This window comes from Tursiops truncatus, chromosome 20 (genome assembly GCF_011762595.2).
Source record: "Tursiops truncatus isolate mTurTru1 chromosome 20, mTurTru1.mat.Y, whole genome shotgun sequence".
NCBI classification, from domain to species: domain Eukaryota; kingdom Metazoa; phylum Chordata; class Mammalia; order Artiodactyla; family Delphinidae; genus Tursiops; species Tursiops truncatus.
Genome location: NC_047053.1, coordinates 30,867,706 through 30,884,635, shown reverse-complemented (window position 1 = coordinate 30,884,635; position 16,930 = coordinate 30,867,706). Strand labels below are relative to the sequence as shown.

Genomic DNA, 16,930 nt, shown 5'->3' with positions numbered 1-16,930 from the left:
CGAACCCGTGTCTCCCGCATTGACAGGCGGATTCTTAACCACTGTGCCACCAGGACAGTCCCTAAATGTTATTTTTTTAAAAAAATTTATTTGGGGAAATATATACAATTATTTAAAGACGGTAGTATAATGAACCACCATGTATTTATCATCTAGTTTCAATAAGTACCAACTCGTGGACAATCTTTTTCATTTATACCCTTCCCAAATTATTTTGAAGCATATCCCTGACATATAATTTAATCTATTATCTATATTTAAATGATAAGAACTTACAAAATCATTATTTCTGTATTACCAATTGATCAAATAATTTATCGTCTAAACTCTGAGGTCTTTTGATTGGAACAAAGGCCTTACTTGATGTAACTGTGGTCAACAAGTGTAAACTTGTACATTCCTTCCAACTGAACTCTCAAGGTTTTTGGCATACAAAACCTTCTTTATCAAAATCCAGTGTCCTTGCTAAATCTTTATCTCTACAACCCATTTTCATGCTGCTTATGCTGCATTTTCTTTGAGCCACTCATAAATCTCAGTTCTTTGCAAGTGCTCTGTTTTCCTGCCTGAAATGGCCTTTTCACTAGTAGTCTCTCTTTCCACAGTGACTTAATCCTACACGTCTTTCTAGCCCCAGTGTAGATGTTAGTTCTTATATGATGTATTTCCTGATCCCCTTAGTTTAAGGAAGCCTCTCCTTCTTCTAAATCCCCAAAGATAGCAATTCCCAAAATCTATCCACAGAACAGTAGACCTTCAACATGCTGTGTAAATCAGGATGCCCTGGTCAAATAAACTTAGGAAATGCTGCCTTCTATTGGAGGATGCCAGTGGTGATTAGCATTTTAATCTGTTTAAATTTATTTACTATATTTCAATATTTCCTAGATTTATTAGATTACAGTACCGAATACCCTTTGGGAATGCTTTTATAGTGTAATTTTTCCCTCTGTTAAGACACTTAATTTCTATGTTATTGTATGTGTCTTCTGTCTACTTGTTCTGTCTTTGCCGCTATATAGTAATTTCCTTGAGAGCGAAGTTATTCATCTTGACTTGGATTAAGGAAGTAGGTCCGTCATGCAAGGTATAATATATCCATTTGTTCTAGCTAACTTAAAAATATTTCTGATGCTTATTTTTGGTTCTTACAATAATAAAACTCAATTTGCTAAAGATGAAAACATTTATCACAACTATTTCTACTTTCAAAGCATCAGTGGTTCTTTTCCAAGATGTTTAGCTAGCCAAAAGCGTTGAGAATGTAGTACAACTGTATCAAAAGTTATCAGATAAGGAAGAACGTTATTCATATAGGATCAGTAGTCATCTCTAGAGAAAGTGATATAGGTTTAAACTGGGAATTATAAATTTGGTGGGTATTTAAAGAAATGAATATATGAATGCATATATGAACAAAGTTTCTTTTTCATGTTGGAGTTAAGTACACAGCTTCTCTGAAGTGTGAGTTTATTTGAAAATTATACCTTTGTAGTGATTAGCTCTTGAGTATCTCTCCAGTATCTGGAGTATTGTTTCCCCTTTCAGGAGCAGGAGCTTCTGTTTTTTAAGCCTTTAGGAAGCACAAAATATCAATTGAGTTTGATAAAAATGAGTGTTCTTTTTTTTTTTTACACGTTAATATTGTTTTAGGATCTTTGCCATATAGTCCCAAATGCTTCCCTCTGTATTGCTGGACTACTGAACAGTTGAAACAAGTATTATTAAAATATTAGTCTCATATTGTGTGAATTGTTCATGATAGGAAGAAGAGATCTGGAAGGATCACTAGTGTGTCTAGTGTTGCAGTCAGGTGCTTTATAAGTGGCATGCAGCAAGTCCTGGTCAAGTGGAGTGGAGCCCACAATAGTGAATTTTCAGTAATTTCTGATTCATTAGGATTATCACTTATTCTGTGACTGTACTGCTTGTAAAATGGGTCTCGTGGCTTGAGGATGCCATGAAGTCTGTTTAGTATGGATTTCTTTAAGTCTGAAATGTATGTTAAATGTTGAAAAATGAGGTAGTATAAAAGTACAACTGTCATTTCTTGGTGATAAATGATGGAAATAAGTGTAATAAACTATGTGTTAAAATCCAGTGATATCTTTTGAAGATAGATGTCTAGTATCGTTGTCAGAACACACCTGCGTAACCTGGAAGGGGGTATGAGAAGGGGCTTTTGGGATTCTATAATGTCCTGTTTTTTGTTTTGGATGCTGCTTTTATGCACGCATATGTTTACTTTGTTGACTTGGGTACTTCTTTATCTATATTATATTTAAATACATAGTTTACATTAAAAAAAGAGTCCAGAAAGCATCAAGAACAACAAAAGTTGTGATTTCTCTCCTCACACTCTGAATGCCGTTCATTGTAGCATTTCACAGCAGATCTCCCCAAACCCTTCATCTATAATACTCTGGCCAATAGTAGTTATATATCTCATTTCATACTTCCATTTTCTCACCATTCTTAGTTACATATTATTTTACTTTACTTGAAAACCCTATAAACCAGATTTATTCAAGGGTTGTTAGGTTCGTGATATTGATGATATTTAACGCATGCTTGTATGAAGAAATTTAGCTTCTTTTCTTTGAAATACAACTTCACCTTAAGGGATTTTTATCAACATTTTGAACAAAATTGAGCAAGACTTAATATTTAAAATCAAGGAACACATGGAGCCATTTCCTAACTTTAAATAAGCTTATTTTCCCCTAATTTTTGCAACCCCCACCCCCATCCCCATTCCTTTAAACAGACTGAAACTTTTGGCAGGTGGAAAGAAGCATCGTATAAGTTATGTGTGTTTCTCTGAATTTGGGTTATTCCATGCTTGTAAGCCAGTTTTGCTTGGGACAGTGAGAAGTACAGGATATAGGGATTGGAGGACAGGGGAGCTTATAGGCATACTGAGAATAGCATTCGTGGTAGCCCATTTAGTTTTTTTCCCCCATTGATTGGTTTCTAGTTATTTTTTTTTTTTTTTTTTTTTTAACATCTTTATTGGGGTATAATTACTTTACAATGGTGTGTTAGTTTCTGCTTTATAACAAAGTGAATCAGTTATACATATACATATGTTCCCATATCTCTTCCCTCTTGCGGTTTCTAGTTATTAAAGAATTAGTACTAAAGCCCATGTAGAATGACAGATTCTTAATGAGGATATTGTTTTGTTCATGCAAGCATTTAATTTCTAAAAGAGTTTGAAAAGCTCTTGTGTAATACAATCATGATTGCCTAAGTTGTGTATGAATACAATGATGAGACTGTAAAATAAGTAGAGACAGCTGTGTCCATCAGAGAAAGCACCATGGGAATTTGTGCCAAAGGGTGGAAGGGCAGGTAAAGAGAGCTGATAGAGAACTGGAAAGGGAACACAGCCAATATGATGAGAAAGGAGACACCTTCGTATTTGGCTGTACAGAAAAGGTGGCCTTGAGCAGCTGTCTGATGTGGAAATCCAAAACCCACGTATGATTAAGAAAACAAAAGACCAAGACTGATAGATGTCATTAGCAGTCATTTCCAGTGTGCTTAAGTTTAAATGCAGATATGAAGTCTCCAGAGAGACCAAAGGATTGTATAGGAAGTAACTCTTTCCACTGGCTTCTGTTTTTACTTTGAGGAGGAAAATTTATTCCTTACAATCCTAATGTTATTTCTTAGGGTTAGAATGTGTATTTTTCATTTATGTTAATGGTGAATTACAAATAAGGAATGTATTTTAAGGATCTTTAAAATGTAAAATTAGTTTTAATTTTGGGAAGAGGAACCTTTCTTTTTATGTTTCTAAGCAAGCTTGTAACATTGATAAGAAGAGATTGGCAGGTTAATGTGGCATCTAAGACCAGTTCAAGTTAAAACCCTGTTCTTTTGGTTTCCCATCTGTATACAACAGACTAGGCTGCCATGGTGTTTTCAGAGCCCAGGCAGGTGTTCAGTATAAAGTGGACTCTAAATAACATGTATGCCATGAACTAACGTGATTTTCATATTTTCTGCACATAATTCCCACCCATTGAACCCGTTGAGCCTTTGAATGGCATTACTCTGTTTCATATACATAAAAAATAAAGCAAAAATAAAATCAAGTTTTAAATTCAAAGCTCATGGAACCTTAAGAGGGTCATTAATCAGATGGTCAAATAAATCTCTGAAATGATATTTAATATTTTATGTGCTTATTCTTTCTGGAGAGGGTTTCATAGTCCTTTTTGAACTTCATTCAGTGTGTGGTCTTTTGTGACTTGTGTCTTTCACTGAACATAGTAGAAGATTATATTTTTTAGAGCAGTTTTAGGTTCACAGCAAAATTAATCAGAAGACACAGAAATTTCCCATATAACCCCAGCCCCACACATACATAGTCTCCCTCTCCCCCATTATCAGCATCCCTCACCAGAGTAGTACATTTGTTACACTTGATGAACCTACACTGACACATAATTATCACTCAGAGTCCATTGTTTATCTTAGGATTCCCTCTTGGTGGTGTACATCAGTGGGCTTGGGTAAATGTATAATGACATATATCCATCATTGTAATATCATACAGAGTATTTTCACTGCCCTAAAAATCCTCTGTGCTTTGCCTGTTCATCTCTGCCCTCCCATTCCCCCCAGCAACCATGGCATTTCCTAGAATGTCATATAGTTGGAATCATAGTACGTAGCCTTTTCTGATTGGCTTCTTTCAATGAATAATATCATGTTTCCTCCATGTTGTTACCCAACTTCAAGATTTACTATAAAGCTACAGTAATCAAGACAGTGTGACATTGGCAAAAGAATAGACAAGCAGAATAGAGAGCCCAGAAATAAATCTTTGATGAAGAAGCAGAGGTAGCACGATGGAGCAGAGATAGTCTCTTTAACAAATGGTACTGAACAACTGGACATTCACGGGCATAAAACTGAATTTAGACACAGACTATACATCCTTCACAAAAATTAACTCAAAAAATATCACAGGCCTAAATGTAATACATAAAGTATAAGATTTATAGAAGATAACATAGGTGTAAACCTAGATGACCTTGGGTATGGTGATGACTTTTTAGATACAACACCAAAGGCACAAAAGAAATAACTGATAAAGTGGGCTTCACTAAAATTAAAAACTTATGCTCTGCAAAAGACAATGTCAAGAAAATGAGAAGAAAGGCCACAGACTGAGAGAAAATATTTGTAATAGACAAATCAATATTTGCCAACGAAGCAACTGACAAGGGATTGATCTCCAAAATATACAAACAGCTCATGCAGCTCAATATCAAAAACAAACCAATCAAAAAATGGGTGGAAGATCTAAATAGACATTTCTCCAAAGAAGACGTACAGAATGCCAAAAAGCACATGAAAAGATGCTCAACATTGCTAATTATTAGAGAAATGCAAATCAAAACTACAATGAGGTGTCACCTCACACCAGTCACGATGGCCATCATCAAAAAAATCTACAAACAATAAATGCTGGAGAGGGTGTGGAGAAAAGGGAACCCTCCTACACTCTTGGTGGGAATGTAAACTGGTACAGCCACTATGGAGAACAGTATGGAGGTTCCTTAAAAAACTAAAAATTGAACTAACATATGACCCAGGAATCCCACTCCTAGGATATACCTGGAGAAAACCATAATTTGAAAAGATACAGGCACCCCAGTGTTCACTGCAGCAGTATTTACAATAGGCAGGACATGGAAGCAACCTAAATGTCCATCAACGGAGGAATGGATAAAGAAGATGTGGTACATATATACAATGGAGTATCACTCAGCCATAAAAAAAGAACAAAATAATACCATTTGCAGCAACATGGATGGACCTGGAGATTATCATACTGAGTGAAGTTAAGTCAGACACAGAAAGACAAATATCATGATATTGCTTATGTGTGGAATCTGAAAAAAGGGGTACAGATGAACTTACCTTCTCTACAAAACAGAAGTAGAGTCACAGATGTAGAAGACAGACATATGGTTAACGGGATAAGGTGGGGAGGGATAAATTGGGAGATAGGAATTGACATATATACACTACTATATATAAAATAGATAACTAGGACTTCCCTAGTGGTGCAGTGGTTAAGAATCCTCCTGCCAATGTAGGGGACATGGGTTCGAGCCCTGGTCCGGGAAGATCCCACATGTCACGGAGCAACTGGGCCCATGTGCCACAACTACTGAGCTTGCGCTCTAGAGTCCGTGAGCCACAACTACTGAAGCCCGCACATCTAGGGCCCGTGTTCTGCAACAAGAGAAGCCACCGCAATGAGAAGCCCGCGCACTGCAACGAAGAGTAGCCCCTGCTTGCCTCAACTAGAGGAAGCCCATGCACAGCAACCAAGACCCAACGCAGCCAAAAATAAGATAAAATAGGTAGCTAATAAGAACCTACTGTACAACACAGTAGAACAGGGAACTCTACTCAATACTCTGTAATGGCCTATATGGTAAAAGAATCTAAAAAAAGAGTGGTTATATGTATGTATAACTGACTCACTTTGCTGTACACCTGAAACTAACACAACATTGTAAATCAACTATACTCCACAAAGAAAAAAAAAAAAAAAAAGGACAAACCTAATAATGGGCTGTTATCCAAAATATACAAAGAACTCTTAAAATTCAGCAAGAACAAAATAAACAACCTGATTAAAAAATGGGCCAGTGACTCTTGACAGGCACCTCACCAAAGAATAATAAGCATATGATATGATACTCCATATTATATGTCATCAGAGAAATGCAAATTAAAACAATGAGATAATCATCACACGTCTAAAATCCAAAACACTGAGAACACCAGTGCTGTCAGAGTTGTGGAACAACAGGAACTCTCATTGCTGGTGGGCAGGCAAAATGGTGCAGCCACTTTTGGAATACAATTTGATAGTTTCTTACAAAACTAGACCTACTCTTAGTATACAATCCAGCAATCTCACTTCTTGTTATTTAACCAAATGAGTTGAAAACTATGTTCACACAGCCTTCACACAGATATTTATAGCAGCTTTATTCACATTGCCAAAAGTGGAAGCAACCAAAGTGTCCTTCAGTGTGTGAATGGATAAACTGTGGTGTATCCTGACAGTGGAATATTATACGTCATTTCTTTTTATTGCTGGCCATTTAGTTTGTTTCCATTTTGGGGGTTTTATGAATAATGCTTTCATAAATGAAAGGTTTTTATAGGGACATCTATTTTTGATTCTCTTGGATATAAGTATTTGTGTGGATATGTTTTCGTTTCTCTTGGGTATGTACCCAGGAGTCGAATTACTGGGTCATATGGTAATTCTATCCTTAACTATTTGAAGAGCTGTTGGGCACAGTGACTGCACATTTTACATTCCTACCAGCAGTGTATGAGGGTTCCAGTTTCTCACCAATGATTGTTAATAAGGTTATATACATCCTGTTGGTATCTCACAAAGTAGTATCTGATTATACTTTTTTTTAAATCTTTATTGGAGTATAATTGCTTTACAATGGTATGTTAGTTTCTGCTTTATAACAAAGTGAATCAGTTATACATATACATATGTTGCCATATCTCTTGCCTCTTGCGTCTCCCTCCCACCCTCCCTATCCCGCCCCTCTAGGTGGGTCACAAAGCACCGAGCTGATCTCCCTGTGCTATGCGGCTGCTTCCCACTAGCTAGCTATTTTACGTTTGGTAGTGTATATATGTCCATGCTACTCTCTCACTTTGTCACAGCTTACCCTTCCCCCTCCCCATATCCTCAAGTCCATTCTCTAGTAGGTCTGTGTCTTTATTCCTGTCGTACCGCTAGGTTCTTCATGCCCTTTTTTTTTCCCTTAGATTCCATATATATGTGTTAGCATACAATATTTGTTTTTCTCTTTCTGACTTCACTCTGTATGACAGACTCTAGGTCCATCAATCTCACTACAAATAACTCAATTTCGTTTATTTTTATGGCTGAGTAATATTCCATTGTATATATGTGCCACATCTTCTTTATCCATTCATCTGATGATGGACACTTAGGTTGCTTCCATGTCCTGGCTGTGGTAAATAGAGCTGCAATGAACATTTTGGTACATGACTCTTTTTGAATTATGGTTTTCTCAGGGTATATGCCCAGTAGTGGGATTGCTGGGTCATATGGTAGCTCTATTTGTAGTTTTTTAAGGAACCTCCATACTGTTCTCCATAGTGGCTGTATCAATTTACATTCCCACCAGCAGTGCAAGAGTGTCCCTTATACTTTGTTTTGATAGATCTTTATTGGAGTATAATTGCTTCACAATACTGTGTTAGCTTCTGTTGCACAACAAAGCGAATCGGCCACATACACGTGTCCCCATATCCCCTCCCTCTTGAGCCTCCCTCTCATCCTCCCTATCCCACCCCTCTAGGTCATCGCACAGCACCTAGCCGATTTTCCTGTGCTATGCTGCTGCTTCCCACCAACCAACTGTTCTACATTCGGTAGTGTATATATGTCGATGCTACTCTCACTTCGCCCCAGCTTAGCCCTCCCACCCCGTGTCCTCAAGTCCATTCTCTACATCTACCTCTTTATTCCTGCCCTGCAACTAGGTTCATCAGTACCATTTTTTTTTTGATTCGCATTTCCTTATGGCTAATGATGCTGAGTATCTTTTCGTATGCTCATCTTCTATCTTCTTTGTCAAATTTTACATTGATTTATTTGTCTTTATTGAGTTATACTAGTTCTGTTTATATTTTAGATACAAGTCAGTTATCAGATATATGTTTTGCCCAACTCCCATTCTCTGAGTTGTCTTTTCTGTTTCTTGGTGGTGTCGTTTGAAGCACAAAGATTTTAGTTTTGATGAAGTTTAATTTATCTATTTTTTTCTTTTATCACTTGTACTTTTGGTGTCATATCTAAGAAAGCATTGCCTGTGGTTATGAAGATTTACCATGGTTTGTTCCAGGAGGTTAATACATTAGCTTTAGTCTTTGATTCATTTCGACTTTGTATGTAGTGTGAGGCCAGGGTTCAGTTTCATTCGTTTGCATGCGGATATCAGTTGACTTATCATCATTCGCTGAAAGGATTATTCTTTCCCCATTGACTTGTCTTGGTAGCGTTGTTGAAAGCCAATTGACCATAAATGCAGACATCTTTTTTTTCGAAAAAGGTCTGAAATCTTTTGAGTTGTCTTTTCCAAGAAAAATAAGGCAGGGTGTTACAGAGAGTAGTTAAATCCTTTGTTTTTCAAAATGAGTTCAGGTCTTCTCCCCACTAGGACCAACATTCTGGGCGGATGCCATGTAAAATTGCATCAGTCTCAAGAATCTTTTAGTTATAGAATCATCTTCATGTAGCATGCTTTTTGTGGATTTTACCTTTATTTAAATTTGGAAACCTGATATTTTAAAATATCCAGCTCTCTTTTACTTTGTTCACAAACATTGTAACCTTGTTAGAATTAGTCCCAGTATTATAGAGGTTTGGGTTGTGTTTTTTTTGTTGTTTTTTGTTTCTTTTTTCTTCACTTGTTTTCAGAGTTTAGCTGGAGGCAATGGTTAATCTTTAAAGGAGTCATGCTTATAAAGTTGGGATAGTGCTGAGAGGCTGATGGTCTGCTGATTCCAGCTGTAAAATGTTTTTTGGAGAGCAGAAAAACAATTTGCTTTCATTCCAATACACTATAATTCTTGAGATCCACTAGCTTTCTAAAAACATTGACTCAAAAAGTGAAATGGAGAATTGTAAACTACATCTTTTCTTAGTATTCTTTAGTATTTGGAAGGCAGGTATACTTATATATTATTAGGATCTGTTGAGGCAAAATAGTTATCGGAGTTGGTTGAGTTAGATTATGTTGACTTTAAAGTTCAGGAGATTAGCTGCCTCTAATGTAATGCCACAATTCACAGGTATTTATTTCTGTTTTTTATTTGGTTATTTTTTTATGACATTTTAAAAGGGGAAATTTTCTTATAGACAGTGTTTATGCTCATTTCTCCAGTTCTGAAAGTATATATGGTCTATGTATATACACTTATATAAAAGTACATTTTGGTGTGAAAAAAGTACATTTAGGTGTGGGTGTCATAATGAAATCTATTATGTAAATACTGTGTGATATATACATTAGAGTGTGTTGTCTTTGTATTATATTAGTGGACCTTTTTTTTCTATGTATATGTCCATAATATGTGTCCATAATATGCCTTCAGTGATTATAGTAACATCACAGTTACCCAGAAGCTGATTTTCCAGAAATCCAAACATTCCAAACACACCACTTTAAACCCTGAAATACAAAAAAAGTTTTTAAACAATGAGTGAAACATTAGAAAACTTACATCTTATATTTTGTATGACATATGGATTTTCTCTTAGGATTATTATCTTCATCTTCTTTAAAAATGAACACTCAGGGAATTCCCTGGTGGTCTAGTGGTTAGGACTCCGTGCCGAGGGCCCGGGTTCAGTCCCTGGTCAGGGAACCAAGATCCCACAGGTTGCTCGGTGTGGCGAAAAAAAAAAGAAAAAAGAAAACTCAAAGTAGATGGAGTTGAAGGAGCTGAAATGAAAACTAGTAGTAACAAAAGCAACAGCGACTTGCGCTTCTCTAGTGGCTGTGAACACAACGGCATTACTATTTCAGAATCACCACGATTGCTACTCAAAGGCTTTCTGAATTCAGGCAAGCATGTATGTACAATTAAGGAAGATTTCTATTAAAAAATGGCTTTAAAATGAACACAAAAAGCCTAACGTAAAGAATAGGCAAGCACAATATTTGAAAAATATTTGAAAATTTTTCTTCTGTAGATGACTTTTTTTTTTGCAAGTGTGTCTTATACATATGCTTTGATTAATTTAGGTGCATTGTTTAATTTATTCAAACATTTATTAAGCTATTTTTCAGGTATTATTCTAAGCAGTATAGATTTAACTGTGAACAAAAGACACAAACACGACCTTAATCAAGTGGGAGGAAGACAGAAAATAAAGAAGCAAAAAGATAAATAAATATATTACAGAACATATAAATTTTTTTTATTTTTTATTTATTTTATTCATTTATTTATTTTTGCGGTACGCGGGCCTCTCACTGTTGTGGCCTCTCCCGGACGTGCAGGCTCAGCGACCATGGCTCACGGGCCTAGCCACTCCGCGGCATGTGGGATCTTCCCGGACCAGGGCTCGAACCTGTGTCCCCTGCATCGGCAGGCGGACACTCAACCACTGCGCCACCAGGGAAGCCTATTTTTATTTTTGACAGTACTTGTCAAAGTAGTTATTCATTCATTGATAACTCTATTCCTGTTAGGATCAGCCCTAGACTGAGACTTTCTGCTGGGTAAGGTATTTTCAGGTGTGCTGTTCATGCTATTCAGATTAGCTATTTTTTCCTGGTACGCTCATGTGTTTCATGCAGTTTGGCTGTTTTTCTTTGTTTGTATTGTTTTGTTTTTTTGTCATGGGAAGAAAAGGTTATTTTTATAAAAACCTGTCTCGTATAAGTTTAGATTCCAAATTGAGACCTAAACTATGAAATAGATAACCTCAGTTTGATCCGCTAGTGTACATTTTAGGGAAAAACATTTGTGAAAATATTAACCAGATACTTGTGGAATGATAAACAAGGAATTCTGTAGGTTAGGCTTTTTGTGTTCTTTGATTCTGCAGTCTCCTTTGAGTAGTCCCTTAAAAGCAGTTTTGTGAAACCCTGTAATATTATTTTGTGTAGCTGACAGATGAGGACATTATACTCAGAGACCTTATTGGTATAGTCAGAAGGGGAGATGAGACCCTCACGGATGACAGATATCACTTACTTGACTGAACTGTGTTGTGTCTTGTTTAGTGGAGTTCGGGAAGATGGCATTGGTGTTTCCATGGTGTTGGTGACCACTGTCAGGAATGTGTGATTTTTTTTTTTGAAATTGGAGAACCACAAAATAATCCTACCTACTAGATTGTTTTTGGCTGGGCTGAAAGTAAGAAGAATGAAATTGAATGCTTAATGTAAATGCATAGGATTATGTAAATTAGTTCCCCATCATCTCCTGATGCACCCTTTGTGGATTACTTCTCCCCATTAGCTCCACACCTAAGTTACTTGTTCTACCCTGCCCCTGTTATTGTCATTTTATTTTAGGGTTATGTCTTTCTTATCTTTGCCCTTAAATTCCTGAGCCAATTGTATCCTTTCTCTTTCTTCTCTAAACAGTTTTGCTAGACTTATGAAATTGTAGGCTTATGATTTTTAAATGATTCTTCTTGGCTTCTCTCTCTTGTTCCAGGAATAACTGTATAAAATGCCCAATTTTTGCGAAAAGTGAATACCAGTTCTTCCCAGATTTATTTCTTATTGGAACAGAGTCAAAACCCAAAGGAAACTGGAGAGGAGAAAAAAATGAACCTCTTTTAGCTATTAAAATAATGACTAGGTTATGGGAATTTTATGTGAGACTTGAAAAAATAAAAGCATTTGATTATTCTGTTTTTATGGCATCAAAATATGATGCACCAACGGAAATTATTAAATTTCTTACATTGCCATTTAAAAATTTTCAGGCTGCTACCCTTGTCCCGGGCCCAACATGAATCCTATTGCTCTTGGGAGCCGCTGGCTTGCTTATGCAGAAAACAAGGTAAGCAGGGCCGTGTTGGAATGTTTGTAATGGAGCAAGTGTTGAAGAGTTTTCCAAAGGTAATTAACAACCAATAATGAATGTTTAACTTACTAGTTTGTTTTCTCTGGTTTGGTTTTTGTTTTAATTGGGCACCCAGTTGTCTGATCTTATTGCTCAGGATCAATATTTGGACTCAGCCTTACTTTTCCAGGCTTAGTTTTATATAGAGAACTTTACTCCATTAATTTTAAATCACAGCATTGATATCATCACAGGAGTTTCTGTGGAGCTAGAAATCAGGAGGCAGGAATGACTTCTGTCTTTAGTAGTAGGTTGGGAACCTGAGGCATAGAATAATTTAATGGACTTCAACTGTATGTGTACATTTAAATCTAAACAAACATTCTGCCATTTGTTGTTATTTATCAATCTCACTTATCTCTTAAGGTCATCATAGTAAATGAAGATATTATATTTATACATTGAAACTTTTTTTATGTCTAGTTCAAAGCAAAGGGCAAATCCCTTTTTATGCCATTTAGTGCCCTGCATATGAATATAGAACGAAACCTAAAAAAATATTACAGACTTCAAAGAAGATCATTTTTTTGTTCCCTTTTTGCTTGTTTGTATGGTTACTGTATATTGAGAATAATATGAAATAATATGTATTGAAGAGTTCTTGACACAAGTCTGGATATGGTAAGTACAACAATTATTTGGTGAAACCACAGTATATCTCTAGCCTCTGGAATTCACAAAATCAAGAAACTACTGGAGGAATTTATTTTTCTGGATGAATCCCTTGATGCTTTTTCCAGAATTCTGTCCGCTACATATAGGTATTTTGCATTTTAGTGAATGCTGTATTTATACTCTACCCTCTTCTTTCTCTGGATTATCCAGTATATCACTTTTCAAATTCATTCTTTTCAAATAAGACAAGAGGCATACAATTCAGTGTGCTGACATCATGGTATCTTCTAATGATTATGTCTGTAGGAAATTTCTTTGAGTGCCGGAGACATCCAAGACTTCCAAGAGGAAGATAAATACATTGTCCCTTGGCTCTTGCAGATTTATTGTGATGTGTGGGAAACTACTCATTTAGGATTGTAGGTATTATGCAAAGAGTTACATATTATTTTCTTATGGAAAAAACTTCCTTCATAGATGCATAGCATCAAAGTGTGCCAGTTGTCTTGCCTTTGTCTTGCCTTTGCCTTTGTAGAGATACGTGTCAGTAATATCTAGTGTTATATACGGAGACCAGGACGTGTAGTGGCATTCACAAGGAGTTTACTAATCAGATGGTTGTACCATCCTTTGGAAGAAATATTTCCAGATAAATGTGTTTCCATGGTATTTACATAAGAGCTAGTATTTGTTAACAGTTTCTGATTGTAGTAGCATTTGGGCTGAGTGTGGAACTGCAGAAATTAAATTTTGGAGCAACAGTTTCTTTCAGTGAAAATGCTCTTTGACTACAGTTTTAACCAAGAGGCCATATTATCTTGATTGTGTTTGTTTTTCAGTGCCTATTTTTAAGTGTACTTTTAACTTGGAAGACTTGCAGAAAACCTGCAAGAATTAATAGAGTACAAATGTTATAAAGTACACCCATGTACTCTTTACTTAGGTTGACCTCTGAACAATCTCAGAGTAAGTTGCATATATCACATTACCCCAGAATACTTAAGTTATCAGCCAATTTAATTTTTAAAAAATTTATTTATTTTATTTTTGGCTGCGTTGGGTCTTCGTTGCTGCGCGCGGGCTTTCTCTAGTTGTGAGCAGGGACTACTCTTCGTTGTGGTGTGTGGGCTTCTTATTGCAGTGGCTTCTCTTGTTGCAGAGCACAGGCTCTAGGCACGTGGACTTCAGTAGTTGTGGCATGTGGGCTCAGTAGTTGTGGCTCGCGGGCTCTAAAGCACAGGCTCAGTAGTTGTGGTGCATGGACGTAGTTGCTCCACAGCATGTGGGGTCTTCCCGGACCAGGGCTTGAACCTGTGTCCCGTGCATTGGCAGGCGGATTCTTAACCACTGCACCACCAGGGAAGTCTGCCAATTTAATATTGATAAGCTACTTTTATCTATTATAGCATCCATGTTCCAATTTTGTCAATTAACCCTATCATATCATCTGTAGAAAATTTTTTCCTATAGTGCAGATCCAGTCTAGGATCAGGTATTATATCTTGTAAGAGTGTCCCTTCTTTTTTTATCTTTTACAGGATTGGTAATTTTGAAGACTACAGCCCCCTACATCTACCCCTTATTCTTTTAAGTAGAATGCTTTTTATTTTCAGTGTTTTGATGTTTTCTCTTGATTATATTCGGGTTATGTATTTCTGTCTGGAATACTATAGTATTGTATGAGTGCTGGTCTGGACTTCCCACAGCGTCACATCTGGAGGCACATGGTATATGTCTGTCCTTCATTGGTGATGCTAATTTTGTCAAGGTCTTGTCCAGTTTCTGTACTGAATAAGTACTATTTTTTCCTCTTGTAACTAATAATGTGGAAAGAGCATGCTTATATCCTGCATTTTATCAAAATCTTAGCCTACCTAATTTTAGCATCCATTGATGATTCCTGCCTGAACCAGTCTTTACTATGAGGATTTCAAATTAATGGTTTTCCACTTCCCACTACACATTTACCTGTAGGCATTTGGCTTTCTATCATAATCAAGAACTTTCCCTTCTTTTTAAATCTTCCTGTTTCTATATTTTTGATAGGGGTTAATGATTCCTATTTTTTAAGTAGTTTTTAATTTTTTTCTGTCTTTAATTATTTTGGTTTTCAAATTATGCCAGAGTTGACCAATGAGAGCCCCTTTAGTCTGCTTCTTGTGACATTGTGTTGTGGCTTCATCAAAATTAAAAAAAAATAATTTCCTTACTTGCTATCATAAGAATAAGTCCAGGTCCATCTTGTACTTGCCTTGTCCCAGCCCTGGAATCATCTTCTTCTGATTTTACTGTTTCTTTTTAATGGGCAATGGTATTAGATACTAAGCTGTTGTCCAGTAGATGTGTTCATTGTTACTGGCGTATTTTTGCTTCTAGACTCTTTCAGTGGACAAAGTTTAGAAATATGCATGTTATATATCCACACACACTTATTATACACATAAAGAGGCAAATATACATATATGCATATTTGTGCACCCATGTATACCCATATACACATGTACATTTTGGAAATGAAGAGGTCATATTGGCATTTCCACAGGATTCTCTCTTTTTGTCCCCCGTTTCCTATTTGTATGTCCTTTGTTTTGGATAGGAGACCATGACATCAGCACGTTTTCTTCATTTCTTCAATCCTATAATGCCAAAAAGTAATTACAGAGTTGCTTGCTCATACCACTGCAAAAATCAAACCAACTACAAAGAGTTCAGGATTTTCTTGCAATTTTCTCTGCTTTCATTACTGCCTAAAATGGAAGGTATGCAATCAAATACTGTGTTCATAGGTTATTTTAGTTAGTTTGTCCTTTATCCCCCTTTTTCTGCCTTCCTTCATTGTTACAGTTTTCATCTGATACATAATTGTATACATTTGTCTTTATATTTATTTATATGCGTATATATTTTCTCATATGTTATATAGATATATTTATATTTCCCTTTATTTCCCCAAAGATAACATTATATACATGGTCTTTTATACGTCGCTTTTTTCACTTACCATTATTTCCTGGGATTTGGGCATGATAGATTTTTGCACTACGGAAATTTCTGGTTTATCTTTTATTTTGATGTACTGAGATGCAAATATAACTTTTGTAATGAGTCTAAGTTTTAAAGAAATTTCTGGCTTAGTTATGTTTATGTAGAAATGCTGACTCAGATTTAGATGAATTGAAAAGGTGATAGTATTGCTTGTTTTCCTTGGTTATTTTAATTACCTGAAGCAGGGAAAAGATAGTGTTTCTAGGATATGTCTTTCCTTGCACATGCTTCAGAAGGCAGCAGAGGGGATAATTTTCATAATTCTTCAAATGTGTATTTGTGAATGAATGAATGAGTGACTGGGTGAGTAAGTGAGAGAGATTCTTTTTATTAGCTAAAGTGATCACTTTTCAAGCTCCCTCTTTTCCCGTGTGAAACTACATTTGCCAGTCACCTGCGATTTGGAAAATTCCACAGCACTATTGTCTTAAGGGATTTTTTTTTTTAAATACAAATCAGTGATGAAGAAAAGTTTGATTTTATAATAAAAGAATAAAAGTTTCACATATTAATCTTTATCAAGTGACCTGGTTTTAAATTATATAGAACATTTTTTTTGTTTTTATATTTTGGGAGAGGAAGA

The 16,930-nt window shown here is 36.1% G+C and overlaps 1 protein-coding gene across 13 annotated transcripts in view; it reads left to right on the top strand.

The window, feature by feature from the left end:
- Nucleotides 1-16,930, top strand: part of BCAS3 (BCAS3 microtubule associated cell migration factor) — a 571,522-nt gene that overhangs the window by 131,656 nt on the left and 422,936 nt on the right. For all 13 annotated transcript variants that reach the window (XM_033847806.2, XM_073797378.1, XM_073797379.1 and 10 more), the window contains exon 10: nucleotides 12,548-12,624. In XM_033847806.2, coding sequence (XP_033703697.1) covers nucleotides 12,548-12,624 — 77 coding nt within the window. The remainder of the gene's footprint in view (nucleotides 1-12,547; nucleotides 12,625-16,930) is intronic.